The following is a 21,584-nucleotide window of genomic DNA, read 5'->3' on the forward strand; positions in this document are numbered from 1 at the left end:
GAATGGTTCCCTTAAGCAGTATGAAATATTCTTCTTTATCCCTCTTGATGAACTTTGGCTTGAAGTCTACTTTATGATTTTCCCTAACCTTTCACCTTCAGTCTGTTATGTCTTTTCCTATGAGTTTCTTGGAGGTGACATATTGTTGGGATTTTTTTTGTTGTTTAATCCAGTCTGCCAGTCAATGTCTTTTGATTGGTGAGTTAAGGCCATTAACATTCAGGTTTATTATTGAGACATGATTTGTATTCCCAGTAATTTTTGTTTATTTATTTTTGGTACTTGACTGTTTCTCCTTTGATTAGCTTTTACTTTAGTGTAATACCTCCCTCTGATTTTTATTGTTGCTTTTCAATTCCTCTTCATGGAATATTTTGCTGAGGATGTTCTGTAGTGCAGGCTTTTGAGTTATAAATTCTTTTAACTTTTATTTATCATGGAATGTTTTTATTTCATCATCAAATATAAAGCTTAATTTTGCTGGATATAAGATTCTTGGTTGGCATTCATTTTCTATCATAGCTAGATATATATTGTTTTAGGATCTTTCTAACTTTCAGGGTCTGGGTTTAAAAATCTGCCGTTATCCTGATTGTTTTTCCCCTATCTGTAATCTGATTCCTTTCTTCCTTGGCTTTTAATATTCTCTCCTTATTCTGTATGTTAGGCATTTCGATTATAATGTGCCTTAGTGTGAATTTAAACAGATTAATTTCAAACGATGAAATAGAAGGTGCCACCAGAAGCCTACCAACAAAAAGCCCAGGACTGTAGATACACAACTGGGTTCTACAAGATCTTTAAAGAAGAACTAATACCAATACTCCTCAAATTATTTCATGAAATAGAAAAAGAGGGAGCGGGCAGGGGATGTGGCTCAAGCGGTAGCGCGCTCGCCTGGCATGCATGCTGCCCAGGTTCGATCTTCAGCACCACATACAAACAAATATGTTGTGTCTGCTGAAAACTAAAAAACAAATATTAAAAAAAAGTTTTAAAAATGTGCCTTGATGTGGATCTGTTGTGATTTTGTACATTTGTTGTCCTGTAAGCCTCTTGAATTTGGTTTTCCAATTCATTCTTCATGTTTGGAAAATTTTCTGATATTATTTCATTGAACAATTTGCTCATTCCTTTGATTTGGAATTCTATTCTTTCCTCTATCCCAATAATTCTTAAATTTGGTGTTTTTATGATATCTCATATTTCTTGAATGTTCTGCTCATGGTTTCTTATAATTTTCACTGTATGCTCTACATTCTTTTAAAGATTTTATATTTTGTCTTCATTGTCTGAGGTCCTGTCTTCCAAGTGGTCTGCTGGTGATGCTTTCAATTTAACTTTTAATTTGGTTTATTGTTTCAAGGATTTTTGTTTTGTTTTTTAGAATCTCTATCTCCCTATTAATCTTTTGCTTCCTATATTTGTTTATTTAGCTCTTTGTCAAAATGATCTCTTGCTGCCTGTATTTACTCTCTTACATCATCCTTTAATTCACAGAACATTTTAATTATGTACATTCTGAACTCCTTCTCTGTCATTTCTTCTGCTGTGCTGGCCATGGATTCTAATAATGTATATCTTGATTTGTTTGGGGTATTTTCTTCCCTTGTCTTTTCATATTGCATGTGTGTCTTCTCTTCTAACACTGTGGATCCTAATCCTTACTGTTTTTACCCTATAGGCTTATAGTGCCCCTGTAGGGATCCAATACCTCTCCTGTGAAGTAAAGGACAATGTTATCATATCCCAATATAAACAAAGTACACCCTAAAACCAAATGTTTGCTAATAAGACGTTTACAGTTTGGTCACAATGTACAGAAATGGTGAACTCAATAATTATCTATAATATACTCAGTAGGATTGTAAAAGGGTTTACTGTTTCTGGTGGTGGACAAAGAACTGGGGAAGAGGAGTAGGATGATATGCTGAGGAGGTAGGAGGTGAGGATATAGAGTTGTTATATCTTAGGAAGTGTGAAGGAGAAATCTAAAGAGGAAAATTAGTAGTAGGAGAAGGGAGAGGAAGTAATTTTGGGTAGACAAGTAAGTTGGAAGACAGCAGAAAACATAAAACAAACACACGTATATATTAAAACAAATTAAAAAATGTTAAAATAGTAGAAATTGGTGGGAAAAAGAAAAAAATAATAAAATGAAATAAAAAGAATATACAACACTACTGTAATATGCTATTCAAAAGTCCCAGTCCTCAAAATCCTAATTCATGGTTTCACATATGTTGGGGATTGTGAGGGCAAGAGAATAGAGGGGAAGAGGAAAAAAATCTTGAAGGAAGAAACAAGATTGGTTGGAGTTCTGTATCTTTCTTGCTTTCCTTCTTATCCAATAGATGGGGACCTCTGTTGTTAGCTGATATCTCTTTGCTTAGAATGGTGGAGGCAACCAGGGAGTCACAGTACCGGTCTAGCAGCTGCTGGGGAGAGGGGGAAGTTAGAAACTGGGTACCTGGCCAGTCAGACTTCCAAACTGGGAGTTGCCCCCAATAAAGATGGTGATAAAGGTGACCCAAGATGGAGGTGCCTTCTTTCAGTGGTGGGGTGTTGTGTCAGGTGGGGGAAACTGAGTGATGGCGTTGGAGGATGAGTTCAGAGACAAGCTCTGTGGCATGCATTGTGTTGCTGTCTGCTGACTTCAGAGCCTGTGTGAAGTTACCTGGTGTAGGCAGGCTAGTGTGCATAGGGGACTATCTCTGCTGCTGCAGAGTCCCAAGATGGTGGCGACTAGAGGAGCCCCACATTGTTATATGGGGGTTCACACAGGAGTGGCAGCCAGAATTCCTGCATGTGAGAAGCTGCTGGGTGTCCTGTGTGGGAGGGGCATCCGTGATTTCTGCTCTGGTGGGTGGCCAAGAGTTCTGCGTGGGTGTTGATGGTTCTGCTTGGTATCTGGTAGTGCTTCCAGGGTGAGTATTTGAGAGACCTACTCTGACCCTAGGGCCTGGAACCCTGGGAAGGCATATTTGCCATGATTCCTGTGTAGGAGCAGGAATATGCTTGCAGAGAAGCAGTATTCTCACTAATCAAGTCCCAGGTCACAGAGTGACATAGAATGTTGCCTCCCTCTGTCTCACCATCTTGGATCTCCCTAGATTAAGTATTTTAATGTCAGGCAGGATATAAATTTCAAACTGCATTTAATGTTTCTCCAATATTTTATAATAATAAATTACTTTAAAAAAAATTCTCTTCCAAAGGTAGCTGTGAAAGTCCAGAGCAGTAACAGGAAATGCTGGTGGCACCTGCTCTCCTCTTTGATGGATTCAGTAGAATCCTTTATCTCAAATCAGTGTCATTCAGGATCTGTCTCTAAACTGGAATATGGTCTGTTTTTACTTCCTTCTTTCTCACTGCCTTGTTTCCCCCTTCAACTATGCTGCTGATGGCACAATATATTATTGTATAAAGCTATAAACCATTAAACTCAGGAGGGGCTCTGTAATGGGTTTTAGCCAACAAAGTGAAGAAAGTGATTTTTATCACATCTGAACTGAATTTTTAATAACCTGATGGTAATTTGCTATACTTTCCCCCTCCTAGGAGACCAGCTATGTTTCCTAGACAATGCTTGGTCAGGCCAGGTCTTGGTGTGAAGACAGTGTGGAACAGTCATAGCAATTTGGATAAATATGTCATGTTAGTGAAAAATATCTTTCTTTTGTAAAGGCATTGAGATTTTGTTATCATTGTTCATACGAGCCAGTACTGCTTCAAAAGATTGCTAAAAGAGACCGAATTTGAGTATTAGTTCTGCTGATTACTGACTGGTTTTAAACCCAGGTCTGCTTTTACAGTGTAACTGTAGCCTTACTTTCTGTAAAATGGGATTGCTAATATCTAGCTCACGAGATCATTATGAGGATTAAATAACTTAAAACATTGAATTATTATTTGTAAGGGCTTGGGATAGTGTCTAGGAAATACCATGTACTGTATTAGTATTTGTTTTATAAACAGAGATTTATTTTACAAAGTATAAGGCTGGGGTTGTTGCTCAGTGGTAGAACACTTGCCTTGCATGTGTGAAGCACTGGTTTTGATTCTCAGCATCGCATAAAAATAAATGAATAAAATAAAGGTCTATCAATAACAACAAAAAAATAAAAATGAAAAAATTCTAAAAAACAAAACAAAGTATAATGGGGCTGGGGATGTAGCTTAGCTCAGTGATAGAGCACTTGCTTAGCATGCACAAGGGTCTGAGTTTAACCTTCAATCTCTGGTACCACCACCAGTACCACCACCACCACCACCAAAAAAAAAAAAAAAAAAAAAAAAAAAAAAAAAAAGAAACAAGTATAAGACAATGAATTTAAAATATTCTTCTTTTTTTTTTTTAGCTACACCTTCTAGCTCTACTACATCAACTATTATTTGAGTAATTTAAAAATTCTATTTAAAATTCCATATTACTTTAAAAAAAGTTTAATTTAAAAATATATTGCTTTCTTTATTATGAATGCTTGTTCTTTTTTAAGTTTATTTATTTTGCAGTGGAATGCATTTTGACATATTGTACACAATCTCTAAGGACCATATCTCTAATTTTATTATCAAAGTCAATAAAAAAACAAGTTTTAGTGTGTGCAAGTTCTGTTAATAATTTTCTTGAATCATGAAAATGGGCAACAAAGTCTTTAGAATCAGACTGTTTTATTACTGTTATTTATGTATAATTTTGCATTCATGCCCTGCAAATGTTTTGATTTGTATTATGAATGACCTAAGACTGTAATTCCAATAATACCTAAATAAGATAAAGTAGTTTAATCATTAATAATATTCCCTTGTTTTTCTGAGTCAGATTCAAAGACAAAGAAAGTTGATCTCTAGTTTCTAATGTTATTACAACCCTGAAAGATACATATCAGAGAGGAGCAGCCTTGGTTTTGATGGACAAGAATGGGGGTGAGATCAGGTCACTTGCAACAGTCTTCCTGTTGCCTGCATTCAATCCCTTTTATTTGGCCTGGCTGGGAAGAAATTTTGGCAAGGGCTTACATACAGAAATCACCTCACCTGTATCTATTTCTAGTCACAGCACTCAGAGCTGGAGAATGCTAAGCCTAGAGCACGGTGGGAGAACAATAGGGTTCCTGCATTTTTTGTTTTATTTTCCATAATTTGGGAGGAATGGGGAGATGACTGCCCTACATGGTAGACATGCTATTGCAGGTTCATTGGTCCAGGGAGATTGTGAAAGGCTTACCTCAGGAGGTCAAATATCACAGCAGAAGACGAATGAGTTTAAACTAGAAGAAGGGATAAAAGGAGACTATTCTGAGTAGTGGGAATAGCATGTAAAAGCTCAGAGTTAGTAGCCTAAACACCATTAAATAATGAATTAAAAAAATCTTCTACACTGAAAATTACAAAATATTGCTGAGTATAATTAAAAGAAATCTAAATATATTGAATGATATATTCATGGTTATTAGATCCAACAACTGTTTAGATGTTGAATTTCCCTAAATTAATCTAAAGAGAGAATACCAACAATTCCAGCAAGCTTTTTTAATTTTGTAAAATTATAAAAATAAATTGATGAGCTAATTCTAGGGTTTATATAGAAATACAATGGATTTAGAACAGCAAATACAATCTAGAGAATGAAAAATTAAGTTGGAAGACTAACTACCTGCTTTTCTGACATACTATAAAGTTTTTGCAACCAATAAATTAGTAAGACAAACAAAAGAATTGAGAACACACACACACACCCGTATATCCATATACATACACACACACACACACACACACACACACAAACACACACACACAGATTTTCAACTGAGATACCAAGTCATTTTAGTGGGGGAGAGGAAAGGATTTTTTAAAAATGGTACTGAAATAACTATTCATCAAAATATACCTACCTCTTGATGTGAAAAATGATTTGGGATAGATGATAACGAGAATATAAAAAGATGGGATCATAAAGTTCTTATAATAGGAGAAATCTTTATGACCTTAGGGTAGATAAAAATTTATTAGAGAATATAAAGAAAATATGTATCATAAAAGAAAAAAAATAAATCTAGCTTCATCAAAATTAAAACTTTTATTGTGAAAATGAATAGTCCACAGACTAGAAAAATATTCTCAATACATATTTTTGGCAACATCTGACAGAAATATTCTACATCTTATTTTGGTGGCAATTGTGTGGTTACATACAGTTGTTAAAACTTTTCAAATGGAACACTTAAAAACTTGTTATTATATTGTATATAAATGATATCTTGATTTTTAAAAAAGAAAGTCCACAGTAAAGGAGCATTGTAGCTACAGGCACAAAAGACTAAATTACTCAGAGCCAGTAGTGCTTTCCTTAAAATTTATGTGAGGAAATCAGCTACAAAACTCCCTTCTCCCATTCATATTATTGTAAATTACTCCTATTTTTATCTCAGTGATGAACAATCCAAGTTCTTTCCTCTTATGATATATGTCATATAGGAATTAAAAACAATAAAATAAATCTTAAATTGAATAATCTAGGACATGTGAAGTTAAATAAATAGCAGCATATAAGAGAAGTTTACAACCTGTCTTTAAAAATGTTATCTGGAAGAAAAAGAATTTAGGCAGACAGAACTATTCAAATAAGCTTCCATATTCTGCACTCTTCACATTCCCAATTTATGCTTGGTAATTTTTACCAAGAATTAAACAAAACAATAAGACCATACATTATGGTCTGACATAAAGAACTTCACTCATTCTTCAATATTTCCTTCTAATTGATTTACTTGCATAGGTAAAATTGTATTTCTTGCAATTCATCTTCATATCTTCAGAAAAATCTAGGCCACGGTTGTGAAAATAATGGATCCTAAATTATTATGAATAGACTTGAATTAAGATATCAATGTATTTGCCAATTAATTAGAATTTATGTCCAAATTCCATATTCCCACAAGATGAAACTTACTGTAATGACTTTAGAATCTTTTCACCCAAAATGTTTGAACCAGAAATGATCACATTTGGTAATTTATGGGCAATTATTTAAAAGGATAATCCTAAATGTATATAAGTTCAACTGACCCCAGCTTAAAAATACTCATACTGTATTTGCCTTCCTAGATTTTTACAAAATTATAAAAGTACCATTGTTTGAAAAATATAAAAAAACACAAAACCCCCACAAAGTTTCTCAGTTTCTGTGTGTAAATATCTAAGATTATAAAATAAAGGCTGCAAGTATATTGTTTTGAATTAAATATCACATTGGCAAGATCAGAAAAGCTTGTGAAATGAGAAGGAAATTGTTATTCCAGTAATGAAACCTTCAATGGTGAGTATTATTCTTTTGGCAGCTGAGACGTCAGGGGATTCTCACTATGAAAACCACCAGCCCTTGATGGCACATTGTAAGAGTATTTGTGATGCTTTGCAGGCAGCCTTTCTTCCAAGATTTTCCTGTTGCTTTCCTTCCTGAGCACAATAGGCTCAGGATGGCTAATGCTGTTTCCTACTTATGCCAAGAACCTCCTGAATGCCACTGGGCTTTCATCATGGAGCCAATGGCAAAATATCAAATGTAAACATCTCAATCTAAGTGGGGACTCCCACTATCATGTTGTTTTTGGGAGAGCAGCTCTCTGGCTCCATGGATATCACTTGAACAGAATAACCATGTTCTTCTGCAGCTCTTGCTCGGTCCAGATCCACCAGGCACATGCACTGTTTTCCTGAAATACAGTGAAATGGTATCATGAGAATACCCTTCTTCTAGCAGGACAATTTCATTTGGTCTAAAGAAATCCACACAGTGACAAAATCTACAAGTACTATGAAGAATACTGTTTACTCCCAAGTACTGTTTAGTTTTTTTTTTTTATTTAATTCTTAATCAGTATGGAGAGAAGGTAGGTATAAATAATCATATTTCACAAATTAACTCTGCTAATTTAAAGACTAGTAGCCTTTTAATATATTTAAAAATAAACCTCAAATAGAACTTTAAATTCTGTTTTCTAATTTGGTTAAAATCCTTTTAAACATCTTGTCATTGTTTTCCTATAAAACTACATTTTCTCTAATATTTAAAAAAAAAATCTGTCTTTGAGAATATCTAAAGTAACATGCTGACAAAGGACCATTTGATAGACATGCTACATTTTCTACCCGGACCTTTTTCAGACTCCAGGAAATAAGAAATGGAAAATATGTTGAGAAATTCTCAATCGTGTACTAACTATTTAAGGTAGATATGTAATGTTGAGTAAAATATACTCTTAATTTTCAGACCTTGCCATCCCTATTAAAATATCAATTCTCTTTTTCCTTTGTAATCTCTGGAAAACAAAAAAGGAAACCTGACTGGCAAGCAAAATAGTCAATTTGTTTTCCTTTGGCAAACATGAACTTCAGCTTTCAAAAGTAGCTCAGGGGGAAAAAAAAACTGATTTGGAGCTGAATATATTCAAAGCCATGGTTGTCTTTCCCATTTTTTGATTGCTCTAAATTCAATATGTAAGCTTCTTCGTCTTCTTGGGAACCTCATTTATTCTATTTTTCCTCAATAATTATAACAATGCCTAAACATTATTTTAATTACAGTAATTTATTTCCACTGAGTAACAGTGAAACTGTTAAACTAAAATGACTTCAGAAGTAAAGACAGTTAAATAAAATAGAAGATAGAATTTTCACATAAAAAAACAGCAGAAGGTGTAGATAAGAACTAAGAACAAGAGACTCAGAATGTTGATGTCACACACTTTCTTATAAGGATCCATGCCATAAAGAATGAACTGTGTTAGAAATGATGATATGAAGAGATATCCACAATTTTATTTAGGCAAAACACCCTTTCTTCATTAAAGAGCTATTATGGCTAACTTTCTTTTTTTCTTTACTATCTTTCCTTTAAGATATCTGTAAATGTTCACCTCATCAACCTTTCAATTTAAAATGAAACATTCTCTGTCATAATGGGATGCTCTACATTCCTTCAGTACCCACCCTTGGTTTACACTGCAGCTCATTTACCCTTGGCTTTGATCCCAGTTCAGTTAATTTTTTCTTTCTCATTATGCTGGCACTTACACTTTTTCACGTGTAAGTGCCATTACAACTGAAACTCAGTCATCAACATCTACAATTTGGGACTTGGTAAACATCCTAAAAATATTCAGAGAACACAGAAATGGTCTGTGCACAGATTCAGACATCTGATGAACTCTATAGCTTTATAGAAACCCATTCCTTTTCCCCTTCCTGTCCACATCATATCAAATGCTCTTCCTCTCCAATGATAGACACTTCCCTTACAGTTACTCCCCTTAAAATGCATATCCACCATAAATATATCCATCTACCATTATGTATTGATTGAATTGCTATGATTTGAACACCCCCCCAAACAGTGTTGGGAAGTGGGACACAATAGGTGGTGATGAGGCCATAGGCACAAAATAACTAGATCAATGCTGTTAGTATTGTTAAGAGTGGGGTTGTTACCACAACTATGGGTTCCTTCTCATGTGAGCATTCACCCCCACTTTTCCCTCTCATCGAGATGGCCACCATGTTATAACATAGCAAAATGGACCTTACCTTATGCCAAAATGACCTTATCATGCCAGCTCCTCCAATGCAACTTTCTGAACCCCAGAATTATAAGCCAAATAAATTTCTGTTAATTATAAATTACTCTGTGATAGTCTGTTATAGCAGCATAAAACAGACTAAGACAGTCTAGTGGTGCTACATCAAATGTATATTTCACTAACTGTGATAGTCTGTTATAGCAGCATAAAACAGACTAACAGTCTAGTGGTGCTACATCAAATGTATATTTCACTAACTTAAACTGTTGATGAGAAAAGGAAGAGGAATGGAGAAAAAAGAGCAAGTTCCTTTTATGTTATGTCTAAGAGTGTAAGAGAGAGAAGGAATTTCACTGTTCCCTCAATATCAGGTCTCTCATGCTTTTCCAAGTGTGAGCATCTTGCCCTGCTAACTCTGATTTTAGTGTTTAATGGTAGTTATTTCTTATACAACATGGTACTTGCATGCAAGCTAACTACTTCATTTAAGCTAACTACTTTGGTGCTCGACCAAAGAAATAACAATCAGTTTTTATCAGTATAACATGGAAGAAAAATAGGCTCTGTACTAGAATTTTGGAAAGTGTGACAGTGCCTAATGTGGTGCTTCTCTGAATAATTTTTAAGATTAGTTTGAATTTGACCCATTTATGTAAAGCCCTAATTTCACAATCTGAACTTGCAATGACATAATTCCAATATGCTGAGAAGCAGTATCACAAAAGTAAATAAGAATTTTATGTCTGGAATCATCTAATTTGCGTTCATAGTGTGGCTCTATCATCTGTTAGGTGAAGATCTCAGGTAAACTTTTGTCTCTATCCACTCATTAAAATTAAATAATAGCACCTATCTCATAAGAATTTATGGAGATAATAAGTGAGGGCATTTAACTCAGTGTTTAAATTTATAGTAACAGTTGCTATTATTTTTCTAAATGTGATTTTTTTCTAAAGCAAAATCTTTTGATAAAACAAATACTTAATAAACTTGAAACACTTCTGTGGTCTTCCAATTTAGGCAACAATTTAATGTTGCAAATGTTGAGTAAAATGTTCTATTATAAATAATATACAAACATACTTTTTTTGGAAAGAAAACATTATCATTCTTGTTCATAACTTTTTTTTTTTTTGTGGGGTGGGTACCAGGGATTGAACTCAGGGGCACTCAACCACTGAGCCACATCCTTAGCCTTATTTTATATTTTATTGGAGACAGGGTCTCACTGAGTTGCTTAGTATCTTGCTAAATTACTGAGGCTGGCTTGGAACTCGTGATCCTCCTGCCTCCGCCTCCCAAGCAGCTGGGATTACATGCATGCACCTCTACACCTGGCCATAATTTTTAAAAATGCGTCAATTTTGGCATAATGGTTAACTTTTCCATTTTTTGTTATTTTCTTTTGTGGCTTTTGATAGATTTTGTAGTTGGTTCATAATTGTTAGTGATTTAATTCAGTGTAAAAACACTGAAAATTTACTTAAAGGTATTGTTAACCCAAACAGGATAAAATGCTAGTTGTTTCAAAACCCTTTTGATATAGATTAAGTTTCTTGAGAAGAACAAACTTTAGTTTCTTATTGATAAATGGACTAGTTTTTCCCATATGGAATCTATCCATTAATTCCTAGGCATACTGTGAATAACCTACTCAACAGCTGTTGTATTAAAATACATACCTATGAGCCTTCTTTGGGGTGGAAGCTGGACAGCTGTCTGATCTGCAAATCGGCAAAGAATCATATGTTCCTAAAAGAAAAACCAATAGAATATGAGTTTATTTTAATCTTTTGCTTCAAAGTTATAAAAAAAAAACAAACAAAAACTACCTAATTTTTTCTGGAGTTCAAAATTGTTTAATTAAATAAAGTACTGCACAAAATGGTACTTTCAAAAAAAGTCAACTCTGTGAATATGTTACTTTATAACTTCTTCTTTTCATGTAAACTGCTCTTCAGTTGTAGTTCTTTTTTTAAAATTTTTTAGTTGATGTACACAATACCTTTCTTTTATTTTTATTTATTTTTATGTGGTGCTGAGGATCAAACTCAGTGCCTCACATAGGTCAGGCTCTACCGATCCATAATCCCAGCCCCCAGATGTAGTTCTTAAGAAGAGATATACAGAAAATCTTCAAGACAATTTTGTCAAGTTGCTTTTAATCAAAATATGAAATAGTTACATTTTGTAATTACAATGTATTAAATTAAAAGACCAACAATTCACTTATACTTTTCCTTTATAAATTTTATTTGAATCTTTTGAATTGTGATTCCAAGAAGGCGTGCTCTGTGGCTTCTCATACTACCAGAGGAAAAGGAAGTCATGCAGATCTCAAATTGCAGCACTCTAGGAGTGCCAGCAGCATGCTAGCTACTCCCTGGCTTTTCTTGACTCTTACTTTCACCCAGTCACTTTAGAGGACAGGAGCCTGGCTCCCTCTCTCTACTCTCACTCCACAAGGCTGCAGAGTAGATCTCTCTCTCAAAGACAAACCATTAGGAAGATCTGACGTAATGGGCCAGCTCGCGTTATTACTTTCTGCTTAACAATTTTAGGAATGACTGAATTAATAGAAGGCAGCCCCTAAAGAGACAGAGTGAATGAGTTTGCACAGTGCTTTTAAATCTGCACGTAGCCAAAGGTGAGTGACTAAGCAAACTCAAAATAAATATAATGCTCCTATGAGCTATTCATTTAGAACACCTTGAGTTCCCAAGAATGTTAATGATCTTCCAGCTCATCAAACAGGTTTAATTCATATTCAACATTTATCTTCTTGTTTTTTTTTTTTTGAAGAAAGGCTAAGAAGTTCCCTCCCTCCCTCCCTCCTTTCCTTCCTTCCTTCCTTCCTTCCTTCCTTCCTTCCTTCCTTCCTTCCTTCCTTCCTCCCTCCCTCCCTCCCTTCCTTCCTTCCACCCACTAAGGATTGACTTCAGGGCCTCACAATGCTAAGCAAGCACTCTACAGCTGAGCCACATTCCCAGCCCCTCTTCTTAGTATTTGTACATTAAATTTGAAGCCTCTGGTTTTAAATAAGAAAAGTGAAATGACTGGCAATGTTGCAGGTTTTTTTTTTTTCCTTTCTACAGGGATATCTTTGTCTCAACTTTTATGTATTTAAAAAACATTTTAATACTTACTATGAATTTAATGGCAAAGGGTAGGAAACTAATAAAGTAAGTCAAATGAATAACATTAATTAAAATTCCACAAACTAACTGCCATCAACAAAGGGAAGGAAGAATAATTGAGAATTCTATGATTTGAGGAAAAGCCAAGAAAAAGCACATCCTTTATCCCCATGGTGTTTGTAATCTAAGATTCACTGTATATAAAGGTAATATTGAGGTAATTGCAACTTCAGATGGGTTTTACTATATTTTATTAAAATTATTCTTCTTTCTATTTGGTAGCAGGAATTGAACTTAGGGGTGCTTAACCACTGAACCACATCCCCAGCCCTTTTTTTAAAAAATATTTTTTTTATGTAGAGACAGGGTCTCACTAAGTTGCTTAGGGCCTTGCTAAGTTTCTGAGGCTGGCTTTGAACATTTGATCTTCATGCCTCAGCTTCCCAAGTTGCAGGATTCCAGGTGTGGGCCACCTTGCCTGGATCTTTGTTCTTTTTAATCAAAGGTAAGTTCTGAAATAACAAGGCATAAAGCAGGTACTCAGTAAAGGTTTCTGGCTAAATTTAATTGAGGAGAAAGACATTTCCCAATTTGCTTCCAAATATTTGGGTAATAAGTCCATTTAGTTGTGCCTACGAAGCCACCCATTTTTATGAAGCTAAATGAAACTAAGAAACACTGAGATATTAGCTTGCCACAGAATCCAGGAAGTGAAGGCTTCTCTATAAAGCATTTATACCTGAGTTCTTCCAGGGCTGGTGGCCAAGCAGCATTTTTGGGGGTGTGGGAGTTTGAGGAGATAAACTCAACTTTGGGGCTGCTAGAGATTTTCTGCTTTTGTGTGCAACATCTCTGCTTTTCAGAAATTTTATTCTTTTCCAGCCAGTGACATTGCATGTGCCCTACCCCATCACCTCCCTAGTTTTTCTTATTCATCCTCTTATTGTTTGCTTTACCTGTATAAGAATATGTGAAAGATTTGTTATGGCTGGTAAAACCTAAAATATTTATTATCTGACTTTTTATAGAAAAAATTCTCTCTATTCCAGGTTATATTTTCAAGTATGTTTTTTATAGTGAACAAACTTGAAAAAAATACAGTCTCTCTCTAGAACAAAGGGCAGGTATCCCTTGGCCCATTTCCAGATGCCCTATGGGAACTAGGCCTCAGTGAGTCAGTGTAAAAATGATGGTACTCTGTTTACTGTTATTGCTATGAACAACCAACTCTTTTGTCTCTGATTCAGGATTTTCATATCTTCTACCAGCATCCACCATTTTAACCAATATGTTACAGCAGAATAACTTGAAAGTAGGTTAAAAATATCAGACCCTTCACAAATCTCCAACTACTAAAAGAGTTCATCTGGGTTTGTTAATCCAGATACAATACATATTAGATGCTCATGAGTAATTTGCATATAACTAAAGATGATATACTTCCTCAGAAATTTGAGATGGAAAACTATAAAGAGAGGATAAAAAGTACATTATCTACATCTAGATCATTAAGATTACCTTGTATGATAAAGTTTTCTTGAATTGTTCACTGAAATAGAAAAGAAAATGGAATTAATCACTGTTCTAATATTAAGAACACTGAATAAACTAAATTACAAATAAAAATATATATTGTAGCTGAAGAGTATAAAATGCTATCTGAAGTAAAAACTGCCAGTTTGAAATATTGTGTAAAAGAATAAAAGCATATTATCAGCATACTATTAATTTTTAAAGAGTTTCTTTCATAGGAAGAAACATTATTAGAGAAGTACGACCATTTTTTTCCCGTCTTCTCATAGGAGCAAATAGATTTAGTGTTTTACTGTGTGAAATTTATTATTATTCAAAGGTAGTGAGCAAATATACAGGAGGTAATAAACATTGAAAAATTCCTTTGTTTCTCACAATTTCCCAGGAAGAAGGGTTATGCCATGTCATTCAGGCCATGTATTGAAACATCAGGCCAGTTAGGAGGCAGAAAGACTATAGTAAGACACAGGCAATAGTCTTTATTGTGGATTCTATGTTAAAGGGTGAAAATGTCATAAACATGAAGAAGGTGATTCTCCTATGGTGGGTTAAAGCTGCAAAAATGAAAATGTCTCCTCCTATGTGGGATTAGAAGGATTATAAAAAAATGTATATCAAATTTAATCATCAACACTACTATTTAAAAATATTACTGCTACTACTGTTATAAGGAACACTTCACAATTATTGAGTGCTTACTCTCTGCTACTTCTAAAGTCCTACATTACTACATATATCATATTCTCACAAGAACTTTGAGATAGTTACCAGTATAACCTTTATTTCATACATGAGAAAATGCAGGCAGAGAGTAATTTGTCTGAGATGAAATAACTTATACAATGACAAGGAGACAGTATCGACACCCAGGTGTCCAGGTCCTAAACACTTAACCACTGTACCTCACTGCATCTTACAAGTGGTATGTTTAATTTCATTTAGAAAAACACAAAGAAATTCTGATACTGACAGACTTCTAGTTAGCTGACACCGAGATAGACTTACTTCTAAATTTCAGCAAGAGCTGGATCCATGGGTAAAATTAGAGACAGACACAGAGAAGATCCTTTCTTCCTTGTACAATTTATAAACAATATTTGCCATGTGGAAAGTCAATAAACTGCATGTAAAATCTCACTGCAACTTCCTATCAAACAAGTCTGGCATGCACACTGGTGTCTAAGGTAGAATACTAAATTTCACCTTTTTGGAAAATTAAACTTTGAGGTGTTCTGAATGAAACCATAACAGCAAGGGCATGTGACAAAGGAAGCCCGTGTTTTGATGCAGTGCTCAATCACCATGTCTGTTGCCACTCCACAAGCATGCAACGCCACCTGGAAAATAAAACCAGACCTTAGCATTAAGTTCTTTCTTAATGAACAGTGCAACTTTTGTGCCTTAAAATTTGTGTGTACATGTGTCTGTGTGACTTATCCTCAAGAGATTTCAATTAACCAGAGTATTATTCTATAATAGTTTAAATAGTTCTCATTTGAACATTTCAAAGGACTACTTACCTATTCATATATTAACTAAGAAAATTAAGCAAGGTTGAAAGATTATAAAAGGAGCACTGCAAAAGAAGTATAGGATTCATTCAAAAGGATATGTGAAGCAATCTTAAAAGTGGAAAACTGCATATATATGGATTACTAAACTAGCACTTTGGCTGATTATGAATTTATTTCAGTGGTAGTATTGTGACAAGAACACTAATAATATGCAATGAAAACTTCTAGTCTAGAGCGCTGGTTGGCTATGAGACCCTGCGCTGGACAAAACTTTTCAAGTCTTTTTCTATTCAGCTATAATCTAAGCTAAATAATACTGACATAGCATACTCTTAATGCAAAGATTAAATAAAATGTATTTTAAAACACTTTTTAAAATTCTATATGAATATAATCTGATTAGTATTATATAAAAATTGATTGAATCATATTTATGTAGCACCTTTCTGGGTGTTTTCATAAAATAACAACCCTAACATTGAATGAAAAGCTGCATAAAATACTTTCAAAGGGTTTACTTTAAAAGGAAGGAGTGAGGGGCTGGGGCTGTAGCTCAATGCCAGAGCTCTTGCCTAGCTATGTTTTAGGCACAGGGTTTGATCCTTAGCATCACAGAAAAATAAACAAAATAAAGGGATGCTGTTCATCTACAACTACCAAAACATTTTTTTAACAAAGTATATAAAAAAAAGGAAGGAGTGAAGTTAACTCTGAAAACAATTTCAATTTTGAAAAGTTTTCAAAACACATATTCTTAAACACAATTTATTACAACCTAAAATAAATAATTTTGAAAATTATTAGACTAAATGAGGCAAAATACAATTCTATGAAGGAATCAGATATGGGGATCCTGAAAAATAAATTATCACACTTTGCCAGAAAAATGTTCGGCTCTCCATTTCATTCTAGGCAGAGACATATTGTATTATACTTTCCCCTCCTAGGGACAGATCACATAAACTTCTGGGTAGAGGAGCGCAATCATTGTGAAGAGGAGAGTTTCCTGGAAATGTCTGGATGTAGATTATTTTAGCTAGATTCCCTTTTGAACTGAAAAGCTAAAACCAGTACTATTCTGGGAAGAGAAAAGCCCTGTACCCCTCTGAATTCTTCCCTTCTTCTAGACTTATATAGGCTACACAGAAGTCAACATCTCAATTTCTATGGTAACTATGAACTCACCTTTCCTGTTTCATGGTGAAAATGGCCTAGGAAGACAGCCATCCCCTGAGGGCAGTACCAACTATCAAGCAACAGGAGAAAAAAGAACCTTGATTTCTCATCTGCTCCTTTTATTTAGTTAGCTTTTCAGTGTAAAAATCTTTACTTTCATGAGTAGCTGGAGAAAATCTAAAGGTAAAGTTATGGGTGAATATTCCCTTGGAGTAAGAACAGAACTGAGGCTCACTGAGTGCCCTTTGTGCACAGGCACTATGCTGGCATGCTGACATTTCTATGATCACAACAACCCTGAAAGAATGCATTATCTCCCTTTTAAAAGGGAGGAAATAATGACTTGGAGAAAGGAAGAACTTGCTCACAACAAAGCAGTTACTGAAGGGCAGGACTCTGACTATGGAGCATGACCCCATACATTAATTACACCAAGGTGCTTCTCTACAAACCCCTATTGAGGCTCTGAAGAAAGAAAAGTTTAGACAATTTATTTTTAAGTATCTACTTAGGTTTACATTCTTTTAGCTACATGTAAAAGAGTGAGTTTCTTTTCTTCATTTAAACTAAAAAAGTTAATCACAGAAAAATGAGAAATTATATCCCATCTGATTCAAATGTATGATATGTCAAGACCTTTGTACTGTCATGTGTAACTAATTAAAACAAATTAAAAAAAGAAGTTAATCAACTATTTACACAATGGATTTTAGGTCTAAAAGGTTTTACTGCATTACATAATCCTAATTTCCACTGTAACCAAGTGCAGGTAAGAAATAATAGGAAAAAATGAAGAGAGATATAGAGCAGTGGAATTATTTGAATATGAAAATTTAGCACATATAAGAAAGGTAGTATTTTAAACCAGGGAAGAAAATATGGATTCTTCAGTAAGTAAAATTACATTAACCTGATAACATGTGAAAACCAAAAATTAGATAGTTCCATGTATCACATAAGAAAAAATAAATTTCAAATGGATTAGAGTTTTAAAATACAAAAATTCTATGTGTGTGTGTGTGTGTGTGTGTGTGTGTGTGTGTGTGTGTGTATAATTTTATATAGGCTGTAGGGAAACAGGAAATATGAAAATGTCACAATCTTATGGAGGGGAAATTTAGCAAGATCTAGACAGATTACAAACATAATGTCTAAAAAATCTATTAAAGAGATACATTGGCAAAAATATATAAATATCTATTTATTGACCAATATTTGAAATAATAAGAAAATGAAAGCAAACCAATTTCCCATTGACAGGAGACTAATTCAATAAACAAAATGGAGCACTCTGCAGTTCTAAAAAAGAATCCTATCTCTAGACAAGACAATGGAGTAATAAACTGCAGGAGATAATGTTAAATAAAATGTTAAAAATTATTAAACTATTCTCAGAAATTACCATTGATGGTTGTGTTGTGTGCTTCTAGCATGCTAGTGTGCATACTGTAAAATAAAGCAAATAAAAAATGTAGTGCCACTAGGAAACAGATGCTAATTTTTAAGCATGGAAGAAAGAAGAAAGAGGAATAAGACTTAAAAAAGAGAGGCTAAGTTAAAACTCCATACTTCTGAATTTCAACTGGAGATATCAGTAGAAATTCATGATGATTTTATTGTGGGTAGGGGAGGTGAAGTATGGTCTGACTCAGAATACTACAAAGTCTTGAGACAAAGAACAAACCAGCAGCAATGACAACCCTCAGTATCTAGACCAGGATATTTTAAATACTATTTTATACTTAAAGACCCTAAGTTCAGCTCAGAGGAGAAATAGCTGAGATATGAAGTATAAAATACACAGGAAAGCAAGGAAGTTATCAACTGTTATTGAAGCCTTGTCCAAAGAACTCAAAACCCAAAACCCAAAGAGTAACCTGGTGAGCTTCACACTGAACAAAGATGGGAATATTGGAACATCAATGAGAACAATAACTGTAAATGGATTAAGTTTTTCATTATCAAATTGATGAGCCAATCATGATACTACAAAAATTCTATGGGTCACTTTTTGGTAGCCAGCTCACTTTGAAAACTGGAAATTATAGAGAAACATTGAATTGGCCCTTGCTATGTGCACTGTACCTTAGAGTAATCAAATAGCTGATGGAAAGCAAATGAAGATGGAATGATAAAATTATAATATCACCATTTTGCAATCCTTATTGATATAAGGATAGAAGGGACAATGATCATTAATATTTCTAACATTCCAAAGCGACAACCAAACTGCTGATAGAACATACTATTAGCACCTATGATGTAATCTTACCCCCAAGTAGAACCAGAATCTGCTTACACCTCTACAATATAGATCTAATCACCAATTTTCAGACAATATACAGAATAGGGTAATATATTAATACAACAATATCAGAGGGATGAAATCAGCAAAATCTTCATGTGGAAAACTTTAAAGGAAAAATATCATGGTTTTGTAAGCAAATAAGATGCAAAGACAAAACAAAAACAAAAACAAAAAAAAGGTGGGTAATGATGTGGTAGGCAGCATCATTCCACAAAGAGGCTGCATCCTAATCCCTGAAAATACAAACAAGGCTAAAGGATTTTTGCAGATGTGATTAAGGTTATGGTCTTTAGAATAACAAGATTATCCTGGTTGGTCTTAATCTAACTACATAATGCCTTAAAAGCAGATAATTTTCTCAGGTGGGAGCCCAGAAGAAATTATATAGAAGAGAAGGTCAGAGAGATTTAAAGCATGAGAAAGACTTCACCCACTATTTCAGGCTTTCATGGTGAAGGAGGGCAAGGAACGTGGGTGGTCTCTTGCAGCTGAGAAGACTCCTGGCTGACAGCCAGCAAGAAAACACAGACCTTAGCTCTATAACTACACAAAACCAAATTCTATCAACAACCTGAATGAACCTCAAGGTAGATTCTCCCTTACAAGATCCACATAAGAGCCCAGTCAACATCTTGATTTTGGCCTCTGAGACCACAAGTGGAGAAACCAGTTAAGAAGACCTGGACTTCTGACATACAGAAGTATGTCTTTTTTTTTTTTGCACTGGCTTATTTCATTTAGCATAAGATTTTCCTGTTCTATCCATTTACTGGCAAAACCATAATTTCATTCTTTATGGCTGAGTAATATTCCATGTCATCAAACTAAAATGCTTCTTCACAGCAAAGGAAACAATCAAGAACATGAACAGAGAGCCTATGAAATGGGAGAAAATCTTTGCCACATGCACCTCAGATAGAGAAATTAACCTCCAGGTATACAAAGAACTCAAAATAGTTAATACCAAAAAAAAAAAAAAAACCCACCCCTAAATAACCCAATCAATATAAATGGACTAAAGAACTGAACAGCACTTCACAGAAGAAGAAATACAAATGGTCAAAAAATATATGAAAAAATGTTCAACTTCTCTAGCAATTACAGAAATGTAAATTAAAACTACACTGAGATTCCATTTAACTCCAGTCAGAATGGCAATTATTAAGAACATAAGTAACAGGGCTGGGGATGTGGCTCAAGCGGTATGTGTGCGGCCCGTGTTCGATCCTCAGCACCACATAGAAACAAAGATGTTGTGTCCGCTGAAAACTAAAAAATAAATATTAAAATTCTCTCTCTTTAAAAAAAAATATAAGTAACAATATATGCTAGCGAGAATATGGGGAAAAAGGTTTCATACATTGCTAGTGTGACTGAAAATTGGTGCAACCATTCTGGAAAGCAGTATGAAGATTTTTAGAAAACTTTGAATGGAACCATCATTTGACCCAGTTATCCCATTCCTCAGATTATACCCGAAGGACTTAAAATCAGCATACTACAGTGATGCAGCCACATCAATGTTTGTAGCAGCTCAAATCACAATAGCCAAGCTGTGGAACCAACCTAGGTGCCCTTCAACAGATGAAAGAATAAAACAAAATATTTTATATATACACACACACACACACACACACACACACAAGATTTTATGTCTTAAGACTCACATTAACTATCTCAAATTTTGTATCTTCTTTTAATACTGATTAAAATAAATAAATTGTTAAAAATTATCAGATACTAGGAAAATTTGAACATTGGCTGTTGTTAAGGTATGAAAATGGTATTGTGGTTATTTCTTTTCTGCTTAAAATATTTTTATTTTATTTTTTGTGGTGCTGGGATTCAACCTAAGCTGATAGCATAACAGTAGAAGCAATTGAGAGAGAGAGAGAGATAAAGATAGAGATAGATAGATATCACATCATAAGCCAGGAAGCCAGAAGGTAGGAGATGACAGTTTTGTCATCTCTGAGTAGGCCCCACCTCTTAAAGGTCCTGCCACATCTTCACATCACCTTACCAGGGACCAAGCTTCCAACTTGGGAACTCTTGGGGGGGGAAACCCTTGGTGCATGCTAGGCAAATGTTCTACTACTGAATTACAACCCCAGCTAAGGATTTTAATTTTTTTAAACAAATATTTTAATTATTGATGGACACAATATCTTTGTTTATTTTTATATGGAAGATCAAACCCAGTGACTCACATGTGTGAGGCAAGTGCTCTGCCACTGAGCCCCAACCCCAGCCCCAGGATTTTAATTTTTTTTTTTTATTGTTGGTTGTTCAAAACATTAAGAGCAGTTTTAAGCCGATAGCAAACTCAAAGGAA

The 21,584-nt window shown here is 34.5% G+C and overlaps 1 protein-coding gene across 2 annotated transcripts in view; it reads right to left on the minus strand.

The window, feature by feature from the left end:
- Window positions 1–6,063: 6,063 nt before the first annotated feature.
- The window catches only part of Gstcd (glutathione S-transferase C-terminal domain containing), a 159,456-nt gene continuing 143,935 nt past the window's right edge, over window positions 6,064–21,584 (minus strand). For both annotated transcript variants that reach the window (XM_078021848.1, XM_078021849.1), the window contains 4 exons: window positions 15,455–15,588; window positions 14,237–14,267; window positions 11,264–11,333; window positions 6,064–7,718 (listed from right to left, as the gene is read on the minus strand). In XM_078021848.1, the coding sequence (XP_077877974.1) occupies window positions 7,582–7,718; window positions 11,264–11,333; window positions 14,237–14,267; window positions 15,455–15,588 (372 nt within the window). In that variant the 3' untranslated portion in view covers window positions 6,064–7,581. The remainder of the gene's footprint in view (window positions 7,719–11,263; window positions 11,334–14,236; window positions 14,268–15,454; window positions 15,589–21,584) is intronic.

The sequence above is a fragment of the Ictidomys tridecemlineatus genome, chromosome 9, assembly GCF_052094955.1.
Source record: "Ictidomys tridecemlineatus isolate mIctTri1 chromosome 9, mIctTri1.hap1, whole genome shotgun sequence".
Classification (NCBI taxonomy): Eukaryota; Metazoa; Chordata; class Mammalia; order Rodentia; family Sciuridae; genus Ictidomys; species Ictidomys tridecemlineatus.